Source organism: Phalangium opilio, unplaced genomic scaffold, assembly GCF_054372755.1.
Source record: "Phalangium opilio isolate 3A_F unplaced genomic scaffold, DU_Popi_V2 ptg000217l_1, whole genome shotgun sequence".
NCBI classification, from domain to species: Eukaryota; Metazoa; Arthropoda; class Arachnida; order Opiliones; family Phalangiidae; genus Phalangium; species Phalangium opilio.
In genome coordinates this window covers 6,178,163-6,198,625 of record NW_028324218.1, presented here as the reverse complement: position 1 = coordinate 6,198,625, position 20,463 = coordinate 6,178,163, and the positions used below count along the sequence as shown (strand labels likewise).

At 36.4% G+C, this 20,463-nt stretch overlaps 2 protein-coding genes across 2 annotated transcripts; both read left to right on the top strand.

Moving 5' to 3' along the window:
* Positions 1-6,292: 6,292 nt before the first annotated feature.
* On the top strand, positions 6,293-9,208 carry LOC149615928 (uncharacterized). The gene is made up of 7 exons (XM_089857510.1): positions 6,293-6,597; positions 7,034-7,233; positions 7,297-7,453; positions 7,528-7,690; positions 7,809-7,878; positions 8,050-8,121; positions 8,919-9,208. Exons 1-7 carry the CDS (start codon positions 6,435-6,437, stop codon positions 9,105-9,107), a joined length of 1,014 nt encoding a protein of 337 aa, XP_089713636.1. The 5' UTR covers positions 6,293-6,434; the 3' UTR covers positions 9,108-9,208.
* Positions 9,209-10,652: 1,444 nt separating this feature from the next.
* On the top strand, positions 10,653-16,669 carry LOC149615927 (uncharacterized). The gene is made up of 3 exons (XM_089856102.1): positions 10,653-13,628; positions 14,105-16,250; positions 16,512-16,669. The coding sequence occupies exons 1-3, from the start codon at positions 10,653-10,655 to the stop codon at positions 16,667-16,669; spliced, it is 5,280 nt and encodes a 1,759-aa protein (XP_089712228.1).
* Positions 16,670-20,463: the final 3,794 nt, after the last annotated feature.

Below are 20,463 nucleotides of genomic sequence, written 5' to 3'. Positions count from 1 at the left end.
CCAGCAAGTTCAGACAAACTCCCTTAAATTTAATTTAAAGTGACGTAAATCAACGATCGTACTTAATCTCATGGCTTAACTTTTATCTTCCGGCCGGCATTGACTAAAGAAGGAAGGCCTTTTCATTGTATGAAAGTTGTTAGAGGTTTCAATGATTCTTACTTTGAATACCAAATAATTTGTTAGCTTATGCCCCCAAGCGAAGCGTGAAATTAAAAAGAATGTTATGTCGTTGAAATTGCGAGATGTCTCTAACCTTAAGTGAATTAATTTAGAAGTTGTTATGGTTAATTATTAAGCAACAAAGTTTCTAGTTTAATTATATTTAGTGATGTATTCTAAATCAAATTTTTTTTAAAACTAATTATTTCTTGGAAATTTGAAAGGCACCGAGGTCAAATGGAGTAGATATCTCAAACCCTATAACGTAGCTACTGTAGGGAACGGCAACGATTTCCTCCCATCATCCTTAGTGGAAGGGGTTTGGTAGGGTCGTACGTCATTCTTAAACGTCGACAATGCCCCCTGTATCTTAAAATTAGAAGCTAATTCATGAGAACTAGCTTTGACTATTTTTAAATAACGCTAGGCGGTAGCACTTAACAATCCGGTAGGGGCGTGCACGAGGTGCTCTGAGAGACTTTCATTGCCGCACATCTCTCATTCTCTCTACTCCACTCGCCTCTCTCCTCTAAGCTGTACTAACCTTTCGAATGTATGTTTCTTTTCATACTGTAGGGAACGGCAACGATTTCCTCCCATCATCCTTAGTGGAAGGGGTTTGGTAGGGTCTACGTGATACGAAAACTTCGACAATGCCCCCTGTATCTTAAAAATAGAAGCTAATTCATGAGAACTAGCTTAGACTATTTTTAAATAACGCTAGGAGGCAGCACTTAAAAATCCGGTAGGAGCGTGCACGAGGTGCTCTGAGAGACTTTCATTGCCGCACATCTCTCATTCTCTCTACTCCACTCGCCTCTCTCCTCTAAGCTGTACTAACCTTTCGAATGTATGTTTCTTTTCATAACTTCACGAGTGATTTCGGATTTAAATACTTAAATATTTCGTAGTTCGGATAAAATTACTGTTGCGATATTTAAAATGTCTAAATTTCACAACCCTTTACTTTGACTAATGAATAGAAAACTGCATTTGAAAAAAAGAAACATTTTGCATAATCGAACAATTGGACTAGACATAATTTAAATCTTGGACTTCTTTTATGGGCAGTGTTGTTTATGACGTCATTAATTTCAAATTAATGATTACATTATTAACAATAGTGATTAAGTATAGATTGGGAATTAGTGCCCCTGGGTAATGTACGATATACGGGCTAATTTACTAGCAATTATCTAATAGTTTATCGTAATTTTCCTTCTTTTTGGCCCTTGAAATAACCGGTTTGTTTTGGAAATTTTGGTGAAAAAACCATAGATTTAAATACAATATTTTTTATATTAAATTACTTTCAGTTTAAATCCTTGAGTCTTCAATTTAAAAAAGTGAACTGTGGTAAATATTTTGATAAAAAAAAATATTTCCTGGAAAGTTTCTTATATTTAATAGTACCTGTACATTTAACTTGAGACCTTGTTTTGAGTATTGACAATGATTATAGTTGACAATATTAAATTTATTGGAAATTTAACGTGCCCTGCCATTAATTGTTTAAATTTTTTTAGAATCAAAATTATATTTGCGATATTTACTTCAATCCTTTGACTTTATTAATCAATATAATTAACGCAATTAATTTATCCAATGTCTATCAGTAACGTTTCCAAACATTTTTCTCCAACCATTAGCTCTCACATATTTTTAATATATTTTAATTTATTTAATTAGTATAATGAATTTACATTATAAATTGTAAAATAATTATTAATAAAATCAAATGTATCAAATATAATCTAAGAAAGTAAGTATTGAACGAATAATTAATTGATTAAATTAAACTAATAATTTCAATAATATTATAAAAGTATGAATAAATAGCCAATTTAAACTAATTAAATAAAAATAAAAATGAAAATTATTCTAATTTATTTTAATTAAAAAATTAGAATAAATTCCTAACGTTTAAGAGACCAAATTTGGAGCATTACCAAATAAAATTATAAAAATTAGTTTAAATTGTTATATTATCCCTCAAAGTTTCAGCTCAACCCTATCTTACGTATGCAAAGGACATGTAATCTATTTCAGGAGCAATTTGACCTATACTGTACAGATTTAAAACTCTTAAAACCAATCAAACTTTAATATTTAAATAATTAATTGGATTTTACAATTTCTCTACATAATTAAGCTGTGTTTTTAGAACGATAACACCAACCAATTCGTAACAATTATAAAATATGAGTTATTATGGGTTTTGTGACAAATGTGTATAATCTCGGGAGCTTCTTGTAGCTTTTTTATGCACAATAAAAATGTATTTCATTTCATTTCAAAATTAGCTGAAGCTAATTTAATAAAATAGGCTGAACCTTATGAAATTAAAATGCCCAAACCTTATCAAATTAAAATTAGCTGAAGCTAATTTAATAAAATTGGCCGAACTTTATCAAATTAAAATGCAAAAAACCTTATCAAATTAATTTGGCAAAACCTTATCGAATTAAATTGGCAAAACCTTATCAAATTAAAATTGGCAAAACCTTATCAAATTAAAATTGGCAAAACATCGAATTAATTTGGCACAACCTTATCGAATTAATATGCCAAAACCTTATCGTATTAAAATGCCAAAACTTGATCGAATTAAAATGCCAAAACCTTATCGAATTAAAATGCCAAAACCTTATCGAATTAAAATGCCAAAACCTTATCGAATTAAAATGCCAAAACCTTATCAAATTAAATTAACCCACAATTATCTAATAAAATAAAATTAACAAAAATTAAATCAAACCAATATAACTAAATTAAAAGTATATCCACAATAATTAAATAATTAAACCACATAATATATAATAAATAAAATTGTAACTTACGTATAGTTCACAAAATGGTAAGAGTGAGACGACACGAATATAGAACTAAACCAAATCTCTTCAGTTTCACCTTAGAACTGGTAAGGTAAGTCTCATTCGTTTGGTTTTAAATTAAATCGTTAAATTTTATTAGACAATGACCTTGGGATGATATTTTGTTGGTTGCCCGAAACGATTTTTTTGGGGACTTGCCTTGTTATTATATCTCATCGCAACGTAATGTAAAAAGAAAGTGAAATGAATAAAACCCCTTTTTCCTCAAAATGAGTGATATTAGGGCCTGTAGTTGCGCTATCAGGAAAATCTCAAATTTATTTCGTTCACGTCACAGATGACTATAGTTGTTAGACCAATCATGTTTCAAAGTTTAGCCGATGTCCCTTTGGAATACCAATTTGCGGTTATCATGGTCAGGCCATGGCTATGTTTTTTCTTTAATGGAAACAAATTTATTCCTTTTTTATTTTCGGTTTAATTTTAAGAAAGGTTTCGCTATCAACACCTGATAACTTCATTAGTTTTCCATTGGAAAATAACCTTATTTAAGCCTTTACCATTGGAATATAACGTTATTTAAGCCTTTTCCCCTGGAATATAACGTCATTTAAGCCTCTCCCGCTGGCACATAACCTTAACTAAGCCTTTTCCGCTTGCTCATAACCTTAATTTAGCCTTTTCCACTTGCTCATAACCTTATTTTAGCCTTTTCCACTTGCTCATAACCTTATTTTAGCCTTTTCCACTTGCTCATAGCCTTATTTTAGCCTTTTCCACTTGCTCATAACCTTATTTTAGCCTTTTCCACTTGCTCATAACCTTATTTTAGCCTTTTCCACTTGCTCATAACCTTATTTTAGCCTTTTCCACTTGCTCATAACCTTATTTTAGCCTTTTCCACTGGCTCATAACCTTATTTTAGCCTTTTCCACTGGCTCATAACCTTATTTTAGCCTTTTCCACTGGCTCATAACCTTATTTTAGCCTTTTCCACTGGCTCATAACCTTATTTTAGCCTTTTCCACTGGCCCATAACCTTATTTTAGCCTTTTCCACTGGCACATAATCTTATCTAAGCCTTTTTCACCGGCACATAATCTTATCTAAGCCTTTTTCATCTGCACATAACCCTATTGAAGCCTTTTCCATCTGCAGATAGCCCTATTGAAGCCTTTTCCATCTGCAGATAGCCCTATTGAAGCCTTTTCCATCTGCAGATAACCCTATTGAAGCCTTTTCCATCTGCAGATAACCCTATTGAAGCCTTTTCCATCTGCAGATAACCCTATTGAAGCCTTTTCCATCTGCAGATAACCCTATTGAAGCCTTTTCCATCTGCAGATAACCCTATTGAAGCCTTTTCCACCTGCAGATAACCCTATTGAAGCCTTTTCCACCTGCAGATAACCCTATTGAAGCCTTTTCCACCTGCAGATAACCCTATTGAAGCCTTTTCCACCTGCAGATAACCCTATTGAAGCCTTTTCCACCTGCAGATAACCCTATTGAAGCCTTTTCCACCTGCAGATAACCCTATTGAAGCCTTTTCCACCTGCAGATAACCCTATTGAAGCCTTTTCCACCTGCAGATAACCCTATTGAAGCCTTTTCCACCTGCAGATAACCCTATTGAAGCCTTTTCCACTGGAAAAGAACCTTAATTAAGCCTTTTCTACTGGAAAATTACCTTATTTAACGCTTTTGCACTGGAGCATAACCTCATTTCACCCTTTTCCACTGGAGCATAACCTCATTTCACCCTTTTCCACTGGAGCATAACCTCATTTCACCCTTTTCCACTGGCGCATAACCTCATTTCACCCTTTGCATGGGTACATAACCTTATTTAAGCCTTTGCATGGGTACATAACCTTATTTAAGCCTTTGCATGGGTACATAACCTTATTTAAGCCTTTGCATGGGTACATAACCTTATTTAAGCCTTTGCATGGGTACATAACCTTATTTAAGCCTTTGCATGGGTACATAACCTTTTACTGACGCTCGTCAATTAGATGACGTTACGTCAGACTTCATTTCTTTGACAACAATGTATTTTTTCGGCAAACCACTACATATTTTTGCGATGGAGAAAATAATACTTATTTAGTCGAAAAAAGCAGGAAATTTCTTTAATTTAAACAAATTAAGTTTGATTTAGAGAGAAACTTCACTAAATTACGAATTAATTGAATAATACGTCTAAGTTTTTCCTTATTTTCATCGGAGAGACTTTTAGGATTCAAAATGCGTCAGAATTTTTTTATATAAATAATTATAATTCATGTCGTTTTGATTAATGTATTAGTGTAAGACAGTGTTTGACATGAGTCTTTCAAAACACGTTTTTTTAAATGTGTTGATTGAGGAAACTTTTATTTGAAATATATATACGTAATAGCAGAAATTAAATACGTCATATTAGTGACGTTTTAAATCTCTGAACCCTTGTTTGTAATATTATTATATGTTATTAATACTCGGAAAATGTATTATGTCTTTAACTCAATATTTAAATTAGCTCAAATTTCCTTATATGCGCCACAATTAAATTCTATTAAAAATGTTAAATTTATTTAAAACTAATGGTTACTTTTAATTATTAATTCATTAAAGACAAGCCCAATCCTCTTTGCCTATATTAAGGTGGAACTAGTTGCGTTATGTGTTACGTGGTAGGCCATCTTGTAAAATGGCGAACAGAATTGTAATAAGTAACGTATATTTTAACCTCTGACATTAATGAAGTATAATCGTTCACTATATCCCATAGAAGGGCTATATCGTTGAGTATGCCAATGCCATCCGCCATATTTTAAAATGGCGTCCAAAAACTCATCAAAACAGTCACAGTGACGGAATAAAGTACTCTATACTTAACTGATATTTGCAGTTTAATTGCTATTTAATGTACAACTATTTAAGGATCTTTACATCCTGTAGGATTAAAGCCTTTAAAGGAAAGCAGATACATTTTAACAATTTTAAACTTGGTTTGCAAGGGCAACGCCAGGAGCCTATACTACTAGCATAAGTTTATAAGTGATATGTTCCATAAGTGTGGCACTACCTATACTTCGTAATGCTACTGAGAGACTTACAGTTCGAGCAGGAGAACGACAAGCGAGAGTTGAATTCCTACACTCTGTGGTTAATTTTGCAGCGCCTTACCTCGCTTTACCTCGAATCTATGACCTTACCTCAATCACTTCAAAATTACAAGCTCCAGTTTGTAACCAGAGATTAACAAACTTATGGTGAACATATCTTATGAACTTATCATACTAGTTAATAACACAACATCCCAAAAAAATTCAATTAACAATCCCCATGGCGTAGACAACATTGTCGTCATTCGATCTCTAAGTTAGGATAGATAACGAAGTCGTATCAAAATTCAATCCATTTTCAAGGACAGTTCTTGGAAAGTTTTGTATGCTTAAAACACCTTCAGGGCTTTTAGTTCAAGTTTTCAATATGAATTTGGCTTTTAAACCAATACAGAATTTAAACACAGTAATTAAATCTCGGTTTGGCCATGTGACTTTAGTAGCCCAAGGAAGTTTCAAATTTTCAACTACATCGCACCAAGATCAAGGTATGTTTTTGTCAAATTGTTCTTCAATATGAGCCTCAAAGGCTTAGCATTGAAAATTACGCTTAGTTGTCAATAAGGTAGAGGCTACAAGGGTATTTGAAATGTATATGAAAATGGTAAAAATTCCGTGTGAATTGCGTATACGCTATAGTTACTTTGCGAGCGCCATCTGTTATCTAAAGTATAGATAAATTTATTTTAATTTAATTACGTTTTTATAAATGAATGGTATGTTTTATTCTTAAAATTTATTTCTATGTATTATTATTACAATTAGGCTTAATTATTATTAGTTTTCTTTTTAAACATTTTATGCATAGTTCATTGATTGTAGAATAGATGGCGCTAAGTTACCAAAAATCAATTTTATTGTATGATTCATCTGTAAATGCAATTATTTTTTTGTATTTGAATCAAGAAATTAAATAATTTTCAGTATTTTCGAACAAAAGGACTCCATATCGATGCAAGAAAATTTACCAAGGTCCAGCAAAAGCGGTCATCTTTGATTGGGCTGGAACTGTAGTTGATAGCGGAGTTAATGCACCACTTTTTACATTTGTGGACATTTTCAAGAAAGAAGGCATTGACATCACCCATGACGAAGCCAGAGGTCCAATGGGGGCCCATAAAAGGGTACGAAACTTGTTAAATGACTCAAAATTATATGGTGGTTAATTAGTAGTAGCTGTTTTTCAGGTTCATATTCAAAAGATACTGGATTTAGACAGAGTTAAACAGGTATGGGTCTCCAAGAAGGGGTCCCAACCAACTGAGGCGGACATCGATCGAATGTATGCAAGATTTGTGCCCACAATTATGTCGTGTATTCATCAACATTCGGATGTAATTAGAGGTAGGTCACCGGTGGTGTTAACATTTTTTCACGTCATGAAGTGATGACCTTATAAGGCTTATTTTCAACTGTAGGCGTTCCTGAAACACTGAAAGCACTACGAGAAAAATACTCCCTTAAAATCGGCTCAACAACTGGGTTTCCAAAAGACATCTTGGACGTTCTGGTAGCGTCGTCTGCTAAAAAGGGTTATGACCCTGACGTTAATGTAGCTGCGGATGAAGTACCCATGGCTAGGTAAGTTCACTTTATTAACATCATGACTCATTGTCATTTGGACAACAATTTCGTATTCGTAATGGCGTCTGCATGATCACGTGATATCTTATAAGATTTATCCTTTGTTTCGTGTTAGGCCTTGTCCTTACATGGTCTGGTTGTGCGCTATGAGACTTGGAGTGACGCCAGTTGAATCAATAATCAAAGTAAGTGGATGGATGTACACTAATAATGCTCTGTTTAGGCTACCATATTGGAAGTAGTAGTCAGTTTTCACGTCACGTTCAATAGCCCCGCCCCTGACAGGAGTTCATTACTTTTTATTGTTAAGCCTAAAATAATTTCCCGCTTCTTTCTTTTTTTCTTTCTTTGAAAAGGTTGATGACACCGTTGATGGTATTGGAGAAGGGATATCTGCAGGTTGCTGGACGGTTGGTGTCGCCAAAACCGTAAGTACTTACTAATTTTTTTTATGGTAATTACTTAGTATTGGTTCTCGTTTAATGCTGGCAAGTTAGAATATGCTCCGCTTTTTTTGTGGACGGTATTGCATGTTTTAAGTCTATTTGAATTTATAACTGATTGCGGAAACGTATAATTCTAATATTGCAGTTGGCAAAGGGTTAGGGAAGGTTTCTTAGCATTTATGTTCAACATCCGCACGTCACTGCAAATTAATGCTGCAACTAATTCCGTTTATAGAACATATTGCACGTATTTAGGCAAATATTGCACAATTCTCATATTGCGATTCGCAAACGGCTTGGGGAAGTATGTTCACATCTATGTACAACTTGCGCACGTCACTGCAAATTCATGCTGCAAATAATTGTATTTATATGACAGATTGCATGTGTTTAGGCAAATCTTGCACAATTCTCATATTGCAAATGGCAAATGGCTTGGGGGACGTTTTTTCACATTTATGTAAAACTTGCGCACGTCGCTGCAAATAATTGCATTTATAGAACATATTAGGGCAAATATTGCACAATTCTTACATTGCAATTCGCAAATACCTTTCACATGTATGTTCAACTTTCACACCTTATCACTGTAATTCCACCCCAAATAATTGCACTTATACAACATTGCACTTTTCGCAAACGTTTTTGCAATGCTTGATGTTGCAATTTCCAAGTATGTTTTACTAAGGGCTTCGTCACAATCATACGCAACTATGGCAATCGTACACAACACGTTGCTTGCAATAACACTGAAACTCGGCAAATCGCGTGTATTATAGAGCAATTACATTGGTTTAACCGAGCCGGAACTTGACGCCTTACCTCCTTCTGAATTGGAGCGTAAACTAAACCATTCTTACGAAGTACTTGTCAATTCCGGGGCCCATTACGTCATAGACACTGTAGTGGATATGCCCAAAGTTATAGAGGACATTAACTGCAGATTATCATACGGTGAAAGGCCATGATTTCGTCGAAACGAAAACATGTTTTGCAACCTTGTCGCAGTCGTTGTAAACTAACATTTAAAATAAACGAAAGACAACATGTCACGTGTTTTTCAAACGTGCTTGTTCTCGTTTTATATTTTTTGTTTATGGCAAAAGGGGAGGGGCCCAAAGCGAACTAACGATAAGTAATTTATTTAGGGCTTAGATCTCGAGGACACGATTTATCTTGCTCTGTAAATTTAGATAAGATAAATAATCTAAATTCGCGTGTATTATTGGTTGGTAGCAACGCGAGTTCTTAGGCGTGCAAGGTGCAACAGGCAGCGAGCTAGATTATAAATTCGCTAGGTAAAATTCGTCATATATAATGATAAGTCTAGCTCGTCCTACAAAATCCACCTACATACGTTGAGTCAAAATATCAGAAGTATAAAATACTTCTTCTCTTCGAGAAAAGTGTACTTGTACAAAGCGGGGTAATTCGTAATTGTAACATGATTCTTCCCCAACAACATCCCTTAACATTTATTATACCAAGATTATACTAAAGCGAATCATGCATGCACATACGCCATTTTAAATAGTTCCCTCATCATTATACTTTATCTATTAGCGCTGCTTAACTATTTGCCAAGGCGCGTGCATGCGCTTGTGCGTTTTTGTCCCGCCACGTCAAGACAATCAAGGTTTGTGCCTGCTTGATTGCTAAATGGGGATTTAGTAAATACCAAACAGTTATAGAATTCACCCTAGCACGGTGCGATGTAATTACACCCATCTTAATTAAGTTTGATGAGCGGGAGAGCAAATTAACAAAAAGAGTAATTCCCTCGCCTTGGAAAAATCATGTGCTTGTAAAATATCTAAGCGTCATTAACTAATTAAGCTTCATGATGTAAAATTAAATAAATTAAAATTAAAAACTAAAATAATTTCTCTTCTAAAATTTAAAGTAACCTTGCTCAAACTTGTAAACTTAAAAAGAATCTTTTCTATTTCATTGTATAAAAGCTAAAACTTTCCATGTTTTCTTCAAAACCTGTATCAATGTAAACAATCTTTTTTTTTTCTGTAAAAGTGTTTTTAACTTTGGATGTTCGGAAAGGCTCTCTCTCTGTCCTGCTCACCTCTACTTCAAAAATAGAAAAACCCAAAAAAAGAGAGGAAAAGTACCCAAAAGGCTAAGAGGTGAGCGGGCGAGGGAGAGAGTTTTTACCTTTTATAAAAATCAGAATACCAAAAACTGTACTCTCGCTAGGACCTAACTGGTCATTCTCCTGCAAAAGCGGAGCAAAGAAAATAAAAACAGAGTTCAAGAAAACTAGCTAAATTATTTCGCCAACAAAAACTTTAACTTAAGCAATAGCAGTTAACTCTTTAGATTATCACAAAATATTGCGGTGTTTCAGTCCGCCGTGATATTCAATCCCCAGCTCTCCCAAGAACCAGAATAGAGAAGAAACAAGCCAATGCTAAGGGGCAAAAATACCCCGATTCTTCATGGTGCCTCGACCGCGGGACTTTTGGATTAATTTAAAGTGAAAACTGAACTTTCGCGAAATAATGGCGGACGCAAACGCAAACGGAACCGGATCGCTTGTATCCAACGTTCACAATCAAGTATCCAATGTTCAAGCCGGCCAAAATGGACAAACAAATGGTCAAGCGACCCAAGGAAATACCAATCCGGCCAAGAATACAAAGGATCTAAAACTCGCCAAAGCGACAAGAAAAAGTGCGCGTTCCGCTGCAACGAAAAAAGTAAACGAACTCAAAAATCTACTTAAATCAGCAACTGTTCCTGATATCGACGACCTGGAGGATGGTCTAGCTATCCTACTTCAACGAGAAGAGGACCTAACCAACGCCGAGAATTTGGTCAAACCGTTGATCGACAACGAAGTGGAGCTGGAAAAAGATGAGGACGAGGCTTTCACCTACAAAGAAGACATCATGGCCATCAAACTAAAGTTAACCAGGATGATAAAGAAGATGGGTGGAACCCCACCATCGTCCACAACTTCAATCTACGGCTCCACGTGCGGACTTAACGGACAATTAGTACAAAACAGTGTGAACTCTCAGCAAGAAAAGGTGGAAATTAAACTTCCGCCGCTCACCATAACCAAATTCGACGGCGACTTCGCCAAGTGGAACCAATTTTGGGGACGTTTCAAGGTCACCATACACGATAGCTCCAGGATTGATAAGGTAGACAAACTTATTTACTTAACCTCTTACCTAGAAGGGGAAGCTCTTGAAGAAATTAAAAATTTTGAACAAACTGAAGCGGCATACGATGAAGCAATAGACCAATTACATAAAAGATTCGCGCGAACCGAGTTAGCTATTCATTACCATATTAGTCAGCTCCAAGAAATTCAGCCGGTCACTAATTCAAAAAATGTCCCTGCGCTACGTCATTTATTGACCACTTGCGAAATTAGTGTACGAAGTTTAAGGTCTATGGGTTTCGATCCTTCTGAAAAGGCCGCCTTTTTATGTCCAGCCTTATTAAAATGCTTGCCCGCAGACATTAGAACAGAATTTCTCTTAAAAAGAAAGTCAAAACCAAACGCCGCTACCTTTTTGGATAGTTGGGACGCGGATGAACTACTTTCGTTCCTTAGAGAGCAAATTGAGTGCCGAGAAATGGCAGATATCCTAGGTTCAACTTCCGGAAGGTATGGGGGGAGAAAAGAAAACGAATCCCAGTCAAAAATTAGTACTTATGCCCAAGAAAAATCAAGACCAAAAATGGAAAAAAGGCATACCCCTTCCGTAGCTAGCCTAGCAACTAGTGTTAAACAAAAACCTAGCAATAATAGATATCCAGAAAACATATATTGCATATTTTGCGCAACCGAGGATCATAAGTCGATTAATTGCAATAAGTTTACCTTAGAAGAAAAGAGAGATAACGTAAGGGAGAGCGGTAGATGCTACATTTGTCTCCGATTTGGTCATTCCTCCGACAGGTGTCGCACAAAATTTAGGAAATGTAAAAAATGCCTCAAAGGCCACAATTTTGCTGTGTGCGATAAAAACGAATCGCATCTAGTAAGAGATACCGTGGAAGATGAGAGACAGAGTGTAGTAACTGCCATAACTCCTACCGATAACAAGGAAAACACAGTACAACTTCAAACTGCCTTAGCTATCGCAAAAAGCCCCTCTAACCCTAACAATAAACTAAAAGTAAGGTGTGTCTTAGATGGGGGGAGTCAGATTAGCGTAATTAGGGAAGACCTGTCACGCTCATTAAAATTACCAATAGTTGGGGAAACAACCCTCGACATTTTCAAATACGCTTCAAGGGAACCTGAAACCGTAACTTGCAAAAAGGTCAAAGTTAGGTTAGAAAATAGAGCCTTCCCCGAAAAGAGCATAGAATTTATCGCCGTTGAATCGCCTTTCGTATGCAACCAAGTTGTTAGCATGGGTTGCAAGGAGATTGAAAAATTTATGGATAGAATGGGTTTACAAATGTCAGATGACCCAACCGATCCCCTAAACGAAAGCACGGAAGCCGACATATTAATAGGAGGCGATATCTACTGGGAAATAGCTAGTGGGAAAACCGAAAGGTTCAGTAAACGCGTGGTTTGTGTGGAAACCATATTAGGGTGGGCGCTACATGGTCCCTCAGGTGAAGCTAAGGAAAAAATAAAATCAGGATCCGTAATGTTTCTAAATGCCACACAAAAAAGAGTAGATGAAACTTTAACTAAATTTTTCGATCTCGAAACCATTGGCATAAATAGCAAAGAATTAGAAGAAACCACTGATGACGCAACAGTCTCTAGCTTTTTCGAGGACATTGCATTTGATGGGGAAAGATATGTAGTAAAACTACCCTGGAAAACCCCTAAAGAAGCCCTTCCAGATAACAAGTCGGTAGCCATAAAAAGAGCTCAGGCTTTAAATAGAAAATTTGGTAAAGACCAGTCCTACTACCAGGCTTATAAAAAAGTTATTGAAGAGCAATTAGACACGGGTATAGCCGAAAAGGTCCCTCCCAATGAACAAAACATTGACAAACCAGGAATGTTCTACCTTCCACACCAAGGTGTCATTAGAGAGGACGCGCTTACTACCAAGCTACGTGTAGTTCTGGATGGGTCTTCTCACGAAAAAGGAGAACCCTCCTTAAACCAATGTTTATCACCAGGCCCAAATTTAAACCCTGACATTCTACTATTAATTTTGAGGTTTAGAAAACACAACATCGCAATAGTAGCCGATATAGAGAAGGCTTTTCTCCAGGTGGCATTGAGCGAAGAAGACAGGGATTCCTGTAGATTTTTATGGACAAAAGAGGAAAATGGCAAAATCATTCCTAACGATTTTGAAACCCTCAGAATGGCTAGGGTACCCTTCGGGGTTACGTCTAGCCCGTTTCTTCTCGCCTGTACCATAAAATGCCACTTGGACAAAACAGAAAATCTAGACCCAAGGGTAAAAGAAAGATTAGGAAAAGACCTATACGTGGATGATCTGGGTACCGGGGTAAACAATTTAGAGGAAGGTCAGGAAATGGTATGCTATCGATTGGGCGTGTTATCAAAACAGCATTGTCCAAAACGGCTTTTTCATAAACGCGTTTGCCATTATAGCCATTTCTCGTTTTAGCGCATTTTGATTACAGCGTTTATATCTTGAGCGTACGAAAGTACGCCTTTTCCAAAATATTGTTGTTTATCTTCATTAACTTCCCAAAATAATATGCCTTTTCCAAAAAATTATATTTTATATTTACTTCCTATATAACATTACTCCTTTCTGCATAATATTGTTCTTTGTTCTATATACTTAATATAATAGAGATTTCCCTCCCTATCAATCACAGTTTGGGCGGAAACAGCAACCGCTGTTTTGGGAAATAGCGCTGTATTGAGAAACGCGGAAACGGCAACCGCGGTTTTGCTTCCACGCGGTTTTGCAAACCGCTGTTTTTGGAACCGCTTTATTCCAAAACGCTCTTTTGAAAACCGCTCAACTACCCGTGAACCCAGGAAATATCTGTAATGGCTGCAGAAACCATGCAAAAAGCGGGGATGCGTTTCAGGAAATGGGGAACCAACTCGAAGGAGTTAAGAGAGTTCTGGGAAAAGCACACCCAACAAGGGGGAAATGCACTCTTCGATAAGGAAATTTCAACCAAAGAAACCAAAATCTTAGGGCTAAAATGGGACCCTGAGTCCGATACACTCGGATATAACCTTAGCAGCTTAATTGAAGGTTTAAAAAATATGAAAAATACTAAACGATGCGTTTTAAGTTCGGTCTCCCAAATTTTCGACCCAGCTGGATTATTATCCCCAATTTCAATTAAAGCGAAAATGCTCTTTCAAAAACTATGGGAAGCGAAACTTGATTGGGATACTGAACTTGTAGGCGATTTAGCAAAAGAATTTGAGCATTTCCTGAGCGAAGTGCCCCTCCTAGAAAAAATTAGGATAAAAAGAAACTATTTTTGGGAAGCCGATGATGAGATCACAAATCTACAATTGCATTGCTTCTGCGACGCTAGTTTAAAGGCGTACGCTTCTGCAGTTTACGTTAGATACCAAACTAGATCAGGAAAAATTTTTGTAGCCCTAGTAGTGGCCAAAGCGCGAGTTGCACCCTTAAAACTAGATCTTTCAATTCCCAAACTAGAATTGTTAGGTTGCCTTGTAGGAGCTAGACTCGCAAATTACGTCAAATCAGTCTTTGGACCAAGCGTAGAGAAAACATGTTTTTGGACAGACTCGACAGTAGCGCTGGCTTGGGTCACTGGAACCCCAAAAGTTTGGAAGCCATATATTGCTAATCGTGCTACTGAGATTCAAAAATTGACACACCCAAAGACATGGTTTCATTGTCCTGGAACATCTAACCCCGCCGATTTGCCCACTAGGGGAATAAAAGGGATGGATTTAGAGAGTTGCGAGCTCTGGTTTCATGGTCCCTCATGGTTAAAAGAAAATGAAGAAAATTGGCCTAAATCTCCACAAGTAAACCCCAATATAGATTTAGAAACAGTGGTCCATGAGCGACGAAAAATTACGTCATTAGCTCTCAAAGCAACTGAAAAAACAGGCGTTTATAATGTAATCGATCTAGCTAGGCACAACTCATTAAACAAAAACTTAAGAATTACAGCTTACGTGTTGAGATTCGTTAAAATGACAAGTGGGTTAGGAAAAATTACTGGCCCCATAACTGCCGAAGAAATGAAATCTGCCGAAATATTATGGGTAAAAGATATACAAAGAAAAATATATTCTACAGAAGTAAACTCCCTAAAAAATGGAGAACAAATCTCTAGAAATTCTAAGATCCTATCACTAAAACCCCTTCTTAACAAAAACGAACTTTTATGCGTGGGTGGGCGTTTAGAAGAAGCCAATATGAGCTATAGGGAAAAACACCCTATCATTTTAAGTAAAAGTGAAACGCTAGCTAAATTACTCATGGCTAGAAGCCATCTTCAAGTAAAACACGGTGGTATAAACGACACCATAACCCAACTACGTGAAAGGTATTGGTTTCCAGCTGGAAAACAGTTAGCGCGCACAATAGTCAAGCAATGCTTGACATGTAAGAAACATAGTGCTAAGTTAGGTGGCACACCAACAGCTCCCCTGCCCCATGACCGTGTCAATGAATGCCCTCCATTTTCCATAATTGGGATTGATTTTGCGGGTCCCCTACTAATCAAAGAAAATGATGGGACTAGAAAAGCATATATATGCTTAACAACCTGCGCTGTCACAAGAGCAATACATTTGGAGTTGATACCATCGCTAAGCACGGATGATTTCATGTTAGCGTTCCGACGCATAATAGCACGTAGGGGCGTTCCTAACACTATTTATAGTGACAACGCAAAGACTTTCAAACGGGCTGATGCCGATTTAAAATTTATATGGCAACATCTTAATCTGGACATTTTAAGGGAATTTTTCGGAAGCCAAGGCATTGTATGGAAATACATCATTGAAAGAGCTGCCTGGTATGGGGGGTGGTGGGAGATCTTGGTAAAATCCACAAAAACCGCGTTAAAAAAGAACGTTGGAAGATCTTCCCTCACTTACCCTGAAATGGAAACAGCCATCTCAGAAACGGAAGCAATAATTAACTCGCGTCCAATCACCTATGTTTACAATGACATAGGTGAGCCTTCCCCTCTGTCGCCGGCTGAAATTCTAATAGGACGTAGAATTACGTCATTACCCCCTTTAAATCACAGTCTAAAAAATGTAACCACATCGCGAGTGGAATTAACTAAACGTTTAAAATATAGGGACACGTTAGTTAGCAAATTTTGGAATCGGTTTCGCCATGAATACATAATGGGTCTAAGGTCAGCACACTACGCTGACCCCACTAAAAATTGAAAAGTATTTAAAGAAAATGACATTGTATTAATAAAAGATGACAATTTAAAACGTCATATGTGGAAAATGGGCCGCATTACGGAAATTATTAAAGGAAGAGACGGTATTGACCGTTCTTGCATAATTAAAACCCCAAGTGGTACAATTAGACGCTCAATCAAACACTTATGTAACCTAGAAGTGGATGATATCTAAACTATTAAGTAATACTCTAAAATTAAAATTTGTAAAATATTACTTGGGGGAGTGTAAAATATCTAAGCGTCATTAACTAATTAAGCTTCATGATGTAAAATTAAATAAATTAAAATTAAAAACTAAAATAATTTCTCTTCTAAAATTTAAAGTAACCTTGCTCAAACTTGTAAACTTAAAAAGAATCTTTTCTATTTCATTGTATAAAAGCTAAAACTTTCCATGTTTTCTTCAAAACCTGTATCAATGTAAACAATCTTTTTTTTTTCTGTAAAAGTGTTTTTAACTTTGGATGTTCGGAAAGGCTCTCTCTCTGTCCTGCTCACCTCTACTTCAAAAATAGAAAAACCCAAAAAAAGAGAGGAAAAGTACCCAAAAGGCTAAGAGGTGAGCGGGCGAGGGAGAGAGTTTTTACCTTTTATAAAAATCAGAATACCAAAAACTGTACTCTCGCTAGGACCTAACTGGTCATTCTCCTGCAAAAGCGGAGCAAAGAAAATAAAAACAGAGTTCAAGAAAACTAGCTAAATTATTTCGCCAACAAAAACTTTAACTTAAGCAATAGCAGTTAACTCTTTAGATTATCACAAAATATTGCGGTGTTTCAGTCCGCCGTGATATTCAATCCCCAGCTCTCCCAAGAACCAGAATAGAGAAGAAACAAGCCAATGCTAAGGGGCAAAAATACCCCGATTCTTCAGTGCTTACATAAATAAAGCATATTAAGAGCGTACAGAATGTCACGCTTCTTTTATTATCCCCTTCTGCTATTATTCACCCTAAGTTGATCTGACTTAGTGTCACACTTCTTCTATCATCCCCTTCTGTTATTATTCACCATAAGTTGATCTGACTTAGAGTCATACTTCTTCTATTATCCCCTTCTGTTATTATTCACCATAAGTTGATCTGACTTTGTGTCATACTTCTTCTATAGGGAGCTAACAGTTATGACCCTGAAACGTCACACCCTTCTATCTCTTACTGGAGTTTCATCCCCCCAAACGGTTGGAAACAGTATTCTACGCGCAAAAATGCCAACCAGAGAGGGGCTGCGTGACGTCAGACTATCTCTTCCCCCTAGCCAGTTGTTAGCTCCCTATTATCCCCTTCTGCTACCATTCACCATAAGTTGATCTGACTTAGTGTCATACTTCTTCCATTATCCCCTTCTGCTATTATTCACCATAAGTTGATCTGACTTAGTGTCATACTTCTTCCATTATCCCCTTCTGCTATTATTCACCATAAGTTGATCTGACTTAGAGTCATACTTCTAAAAAAATTCAATGTATACCCAGGGTGGTCACCATAAGCCCATATGAATTATTACATCCAAACCGAGATAAATAAATAAATAAATATCAGTAGATTCAAATTAAAAATTGTGATATTTACAATCGAAACGACTTTCAATTTCAACTGGAATTAAATAAATAAAAAAAAGTCAGGCAGGCAGGCAGTCAATGCCTCCTTGAGCGCCGAGTGACTACCTTGAGACTAGATTCCCCTCTCACTCACTCTAGTTACACACATTCTTGTTTTATAACCTGTTTGGATTTAAATACTATGAAGAAAAAAAAGAAAGCGTTTCAGCCCCCATAGATTTTTTCTTGTGCCTTTCTCCAATTTTTTCCGTCTGAACTTGGGAAGCGAGAATGTTACCCCCAAAGAACTTTCACGGTCAAGAACGAGAGGGTGTTTTATTATTTAATTTTTCTTTTTCCTTTTTCTACGGGTATCTTGGCTGTCGGCTCGAGTGTTTTTAAAGTATTTAGGTGGAAGCTTTGATTTACGGGTGAAAGTATTGGTATTGAGCTTGTTGATGATGATGATGTTGTAGTTGATGTCGTTGCTGTTTATGATGTAGTTGTAGTAGTAGTAGTAGTTGTGGTTGGTGATGTTGTTGTAGTTTATGTAGTTGCTGTAGTTGTAGTTGTAGTTGTAGTTGTAGTAGTAGTAGTAGTAGTTGTAGTAGTAGTAGTAGTAGTAGTTGTTGTTGTACTTGTTTTTTCTTCTACGTGTATCCTGGCTGTCGGCTCGAGTGTTTTTAAAGTATTTACGTGGAAGCTTTGATTTGCGGATGAAAGTACTGGTATTGAGCTTGTTGTAGTTTATGCAGTTGCTGTTGTTGTAGTTGTACTTGATGTGTAATATTTTAAGTGTATGCATAAGTTTATGAGATATGTTCCATAAGTATGACACAACCTATACTTCGTAATGCTTGAGACTTACAACCCGAGCTAGTTCGAGCGGAAACGAAGCGATAATTGACTACACCCGGTTTATCAGGACTTCTATCTTAATTCTTATTTAGTCTGTACTAAGCCTGTGACAGCAGCGCCTCACCAGGCCTCCCTCGCTTTACCTCCCCGAATCTATGACCTACCTCACTCACTCCAAAATTACAAGCTCCAGTTTGTAACCAGAGATTAACAAACTTATGGTAGGAACATATCATATGAACTTATGGTATATGTAACACCAGGAATAAATACAGCTAATAGGAATTATCATAGCTATTTTCCCTCAACGTAACTAGGGCGGATTATGTGGGGAAAGCTAGACATATGACGCAGTAAAACCAAATGTTGGTATTACCCATCTTGTTAATATTTTGGTTCTATCTTGGGTCGATGACAAATTGTCTCCATGTTGATAACTCTTTATCTTTTGAGAACTATCGTGGGAGTTTTTTTATATGTAGATTAATATATAAATTTAAATATAGTTCCTGATGGCTTTTAAAGAAGCTTTTAATCAAAAATTTAATAGAACTGTGTTCTAGAATCAATAGAATGTAATCGTTGAGTTTGAGTTTGAGGATTTCTTAACGACAAGCGTCAGGCGCGAGTCACCGAAGATTTTATTACTATTAATATTGTTATGATACTCAAAGGGTTTATTCAAATTACTGAAGCAGTCGGACGTAGCATTAGCATTAGCATGTTTTTCCATCATTGGATATTTTTGTGGTGAAGTTTCGTCTGCTAATATTGGTTCTATAACTCGCTGTAAATTGCGGTGTGCACCGTTAAAGTTTTAAAACGTGGAAATGGTAAGTTAATTTAAAGTTTTTTTAAAAAAATTGCGAATGCCCATTCAGACTGCAGACTAAAATCTTAGGTTCACATCGGTTAAGTCGCTTTTCTCGTTTAATTATACCACGTGTCAACGACTACTTAAAAGATTCGTGCACGCGTTTAGTTAGAAAATTTTAATTCAATGTCCAGATGGCACCACTTCGTTAGCGCCTTTTCTTTACCCATAGCTAACTTGATCATGCCTGAGTTTCTAACGCGTGATCGAGTGAGCTACGCTTTAGCAGACGATATATTTGAAAAGATTTAGGTTGGGATTCTTGGCACCGGGGTTTTTTTTTTTCATTTTGGATGAGCAGTTATTTTAGTGTTCAAAAGTATTGGTTCAAAAACAAATCACCATATATGCGCATAATGCAAATCGTTTAAAGTCGTCTGCTCTTACGTCTGAACAAGGAAATGAACGTACCGACGGCCCGGGAATGTAAGATTTTATTATAGTCTGAAAGGGCCTTTGCGGTGACACGATCGTCTGCTATTACTCGTTTTCACTTCGCCTAGTGTTAAACTTCTAAAAAGGTAATGTAAATTAAGCAATGGAGGATTTGGGATGGGCCTTGGTGATCAATCAGTCAGTCTGCACTTTTATTCAATTTTTAATTATTGGAATTTTGGTATTGACAACTAGATAGTAGAATGTTGCTTAAATTTATTTAGGAAAATTTATGCATTTTTAAGTGCAGTAACCGAACT

What these genes read in the sequence shown, in the direction of transcription:
- LOC149615927 (XM_089856102.1), top strand. Translation starts at nt 10,653, where the DNA reads ATGGCGGACGCAAACGCAAACGGAACCGGATCGCTTGTATCCAACGTT. An exon ending in TAGAGGAAGGTCAGGAAATG is followed by an intron (nt 13,629 to 14,104) that starts GTATGCTATCGA and finishes CCGTGAACCCAG; the next exon opens with GAAATATCTGTAATGGCTGC. An exon ending in CTATGTTTACAATGACATAG is followed by an intron (nt 16,251 to 16,511) that starts GTGAGCCTTCCC and finishes TATTAATAAAAG; the next exon opens with ATGACAATTTAAAACGTCAT.
- LOC149615928 (XM_089857510.1), top strand. Translation starts at nt 6,435, where the DNA reads ATGCTTAAAACACCTTCAGGGCTTTTAGTTCAAGTTTTCAATATGAAT. An exon ending in CAATGGGGGCCCATAAAAGG is followed by an intron (nt 7,234 to 7,296) that starts GTACGAAACTTG and finishes GCTGTTTTTCAG; the next exon opens with GTTCATATTCAAAAGATACT. An exon ending in CAGTTGAATCAATAATCAAA is followed by an intron (nt 7,879 to 8,049) that starts GTAAGTGGATGG and finishes TTCTTTGAAAAG; the next exon opens with GTTGATGACACCGTTGATGG.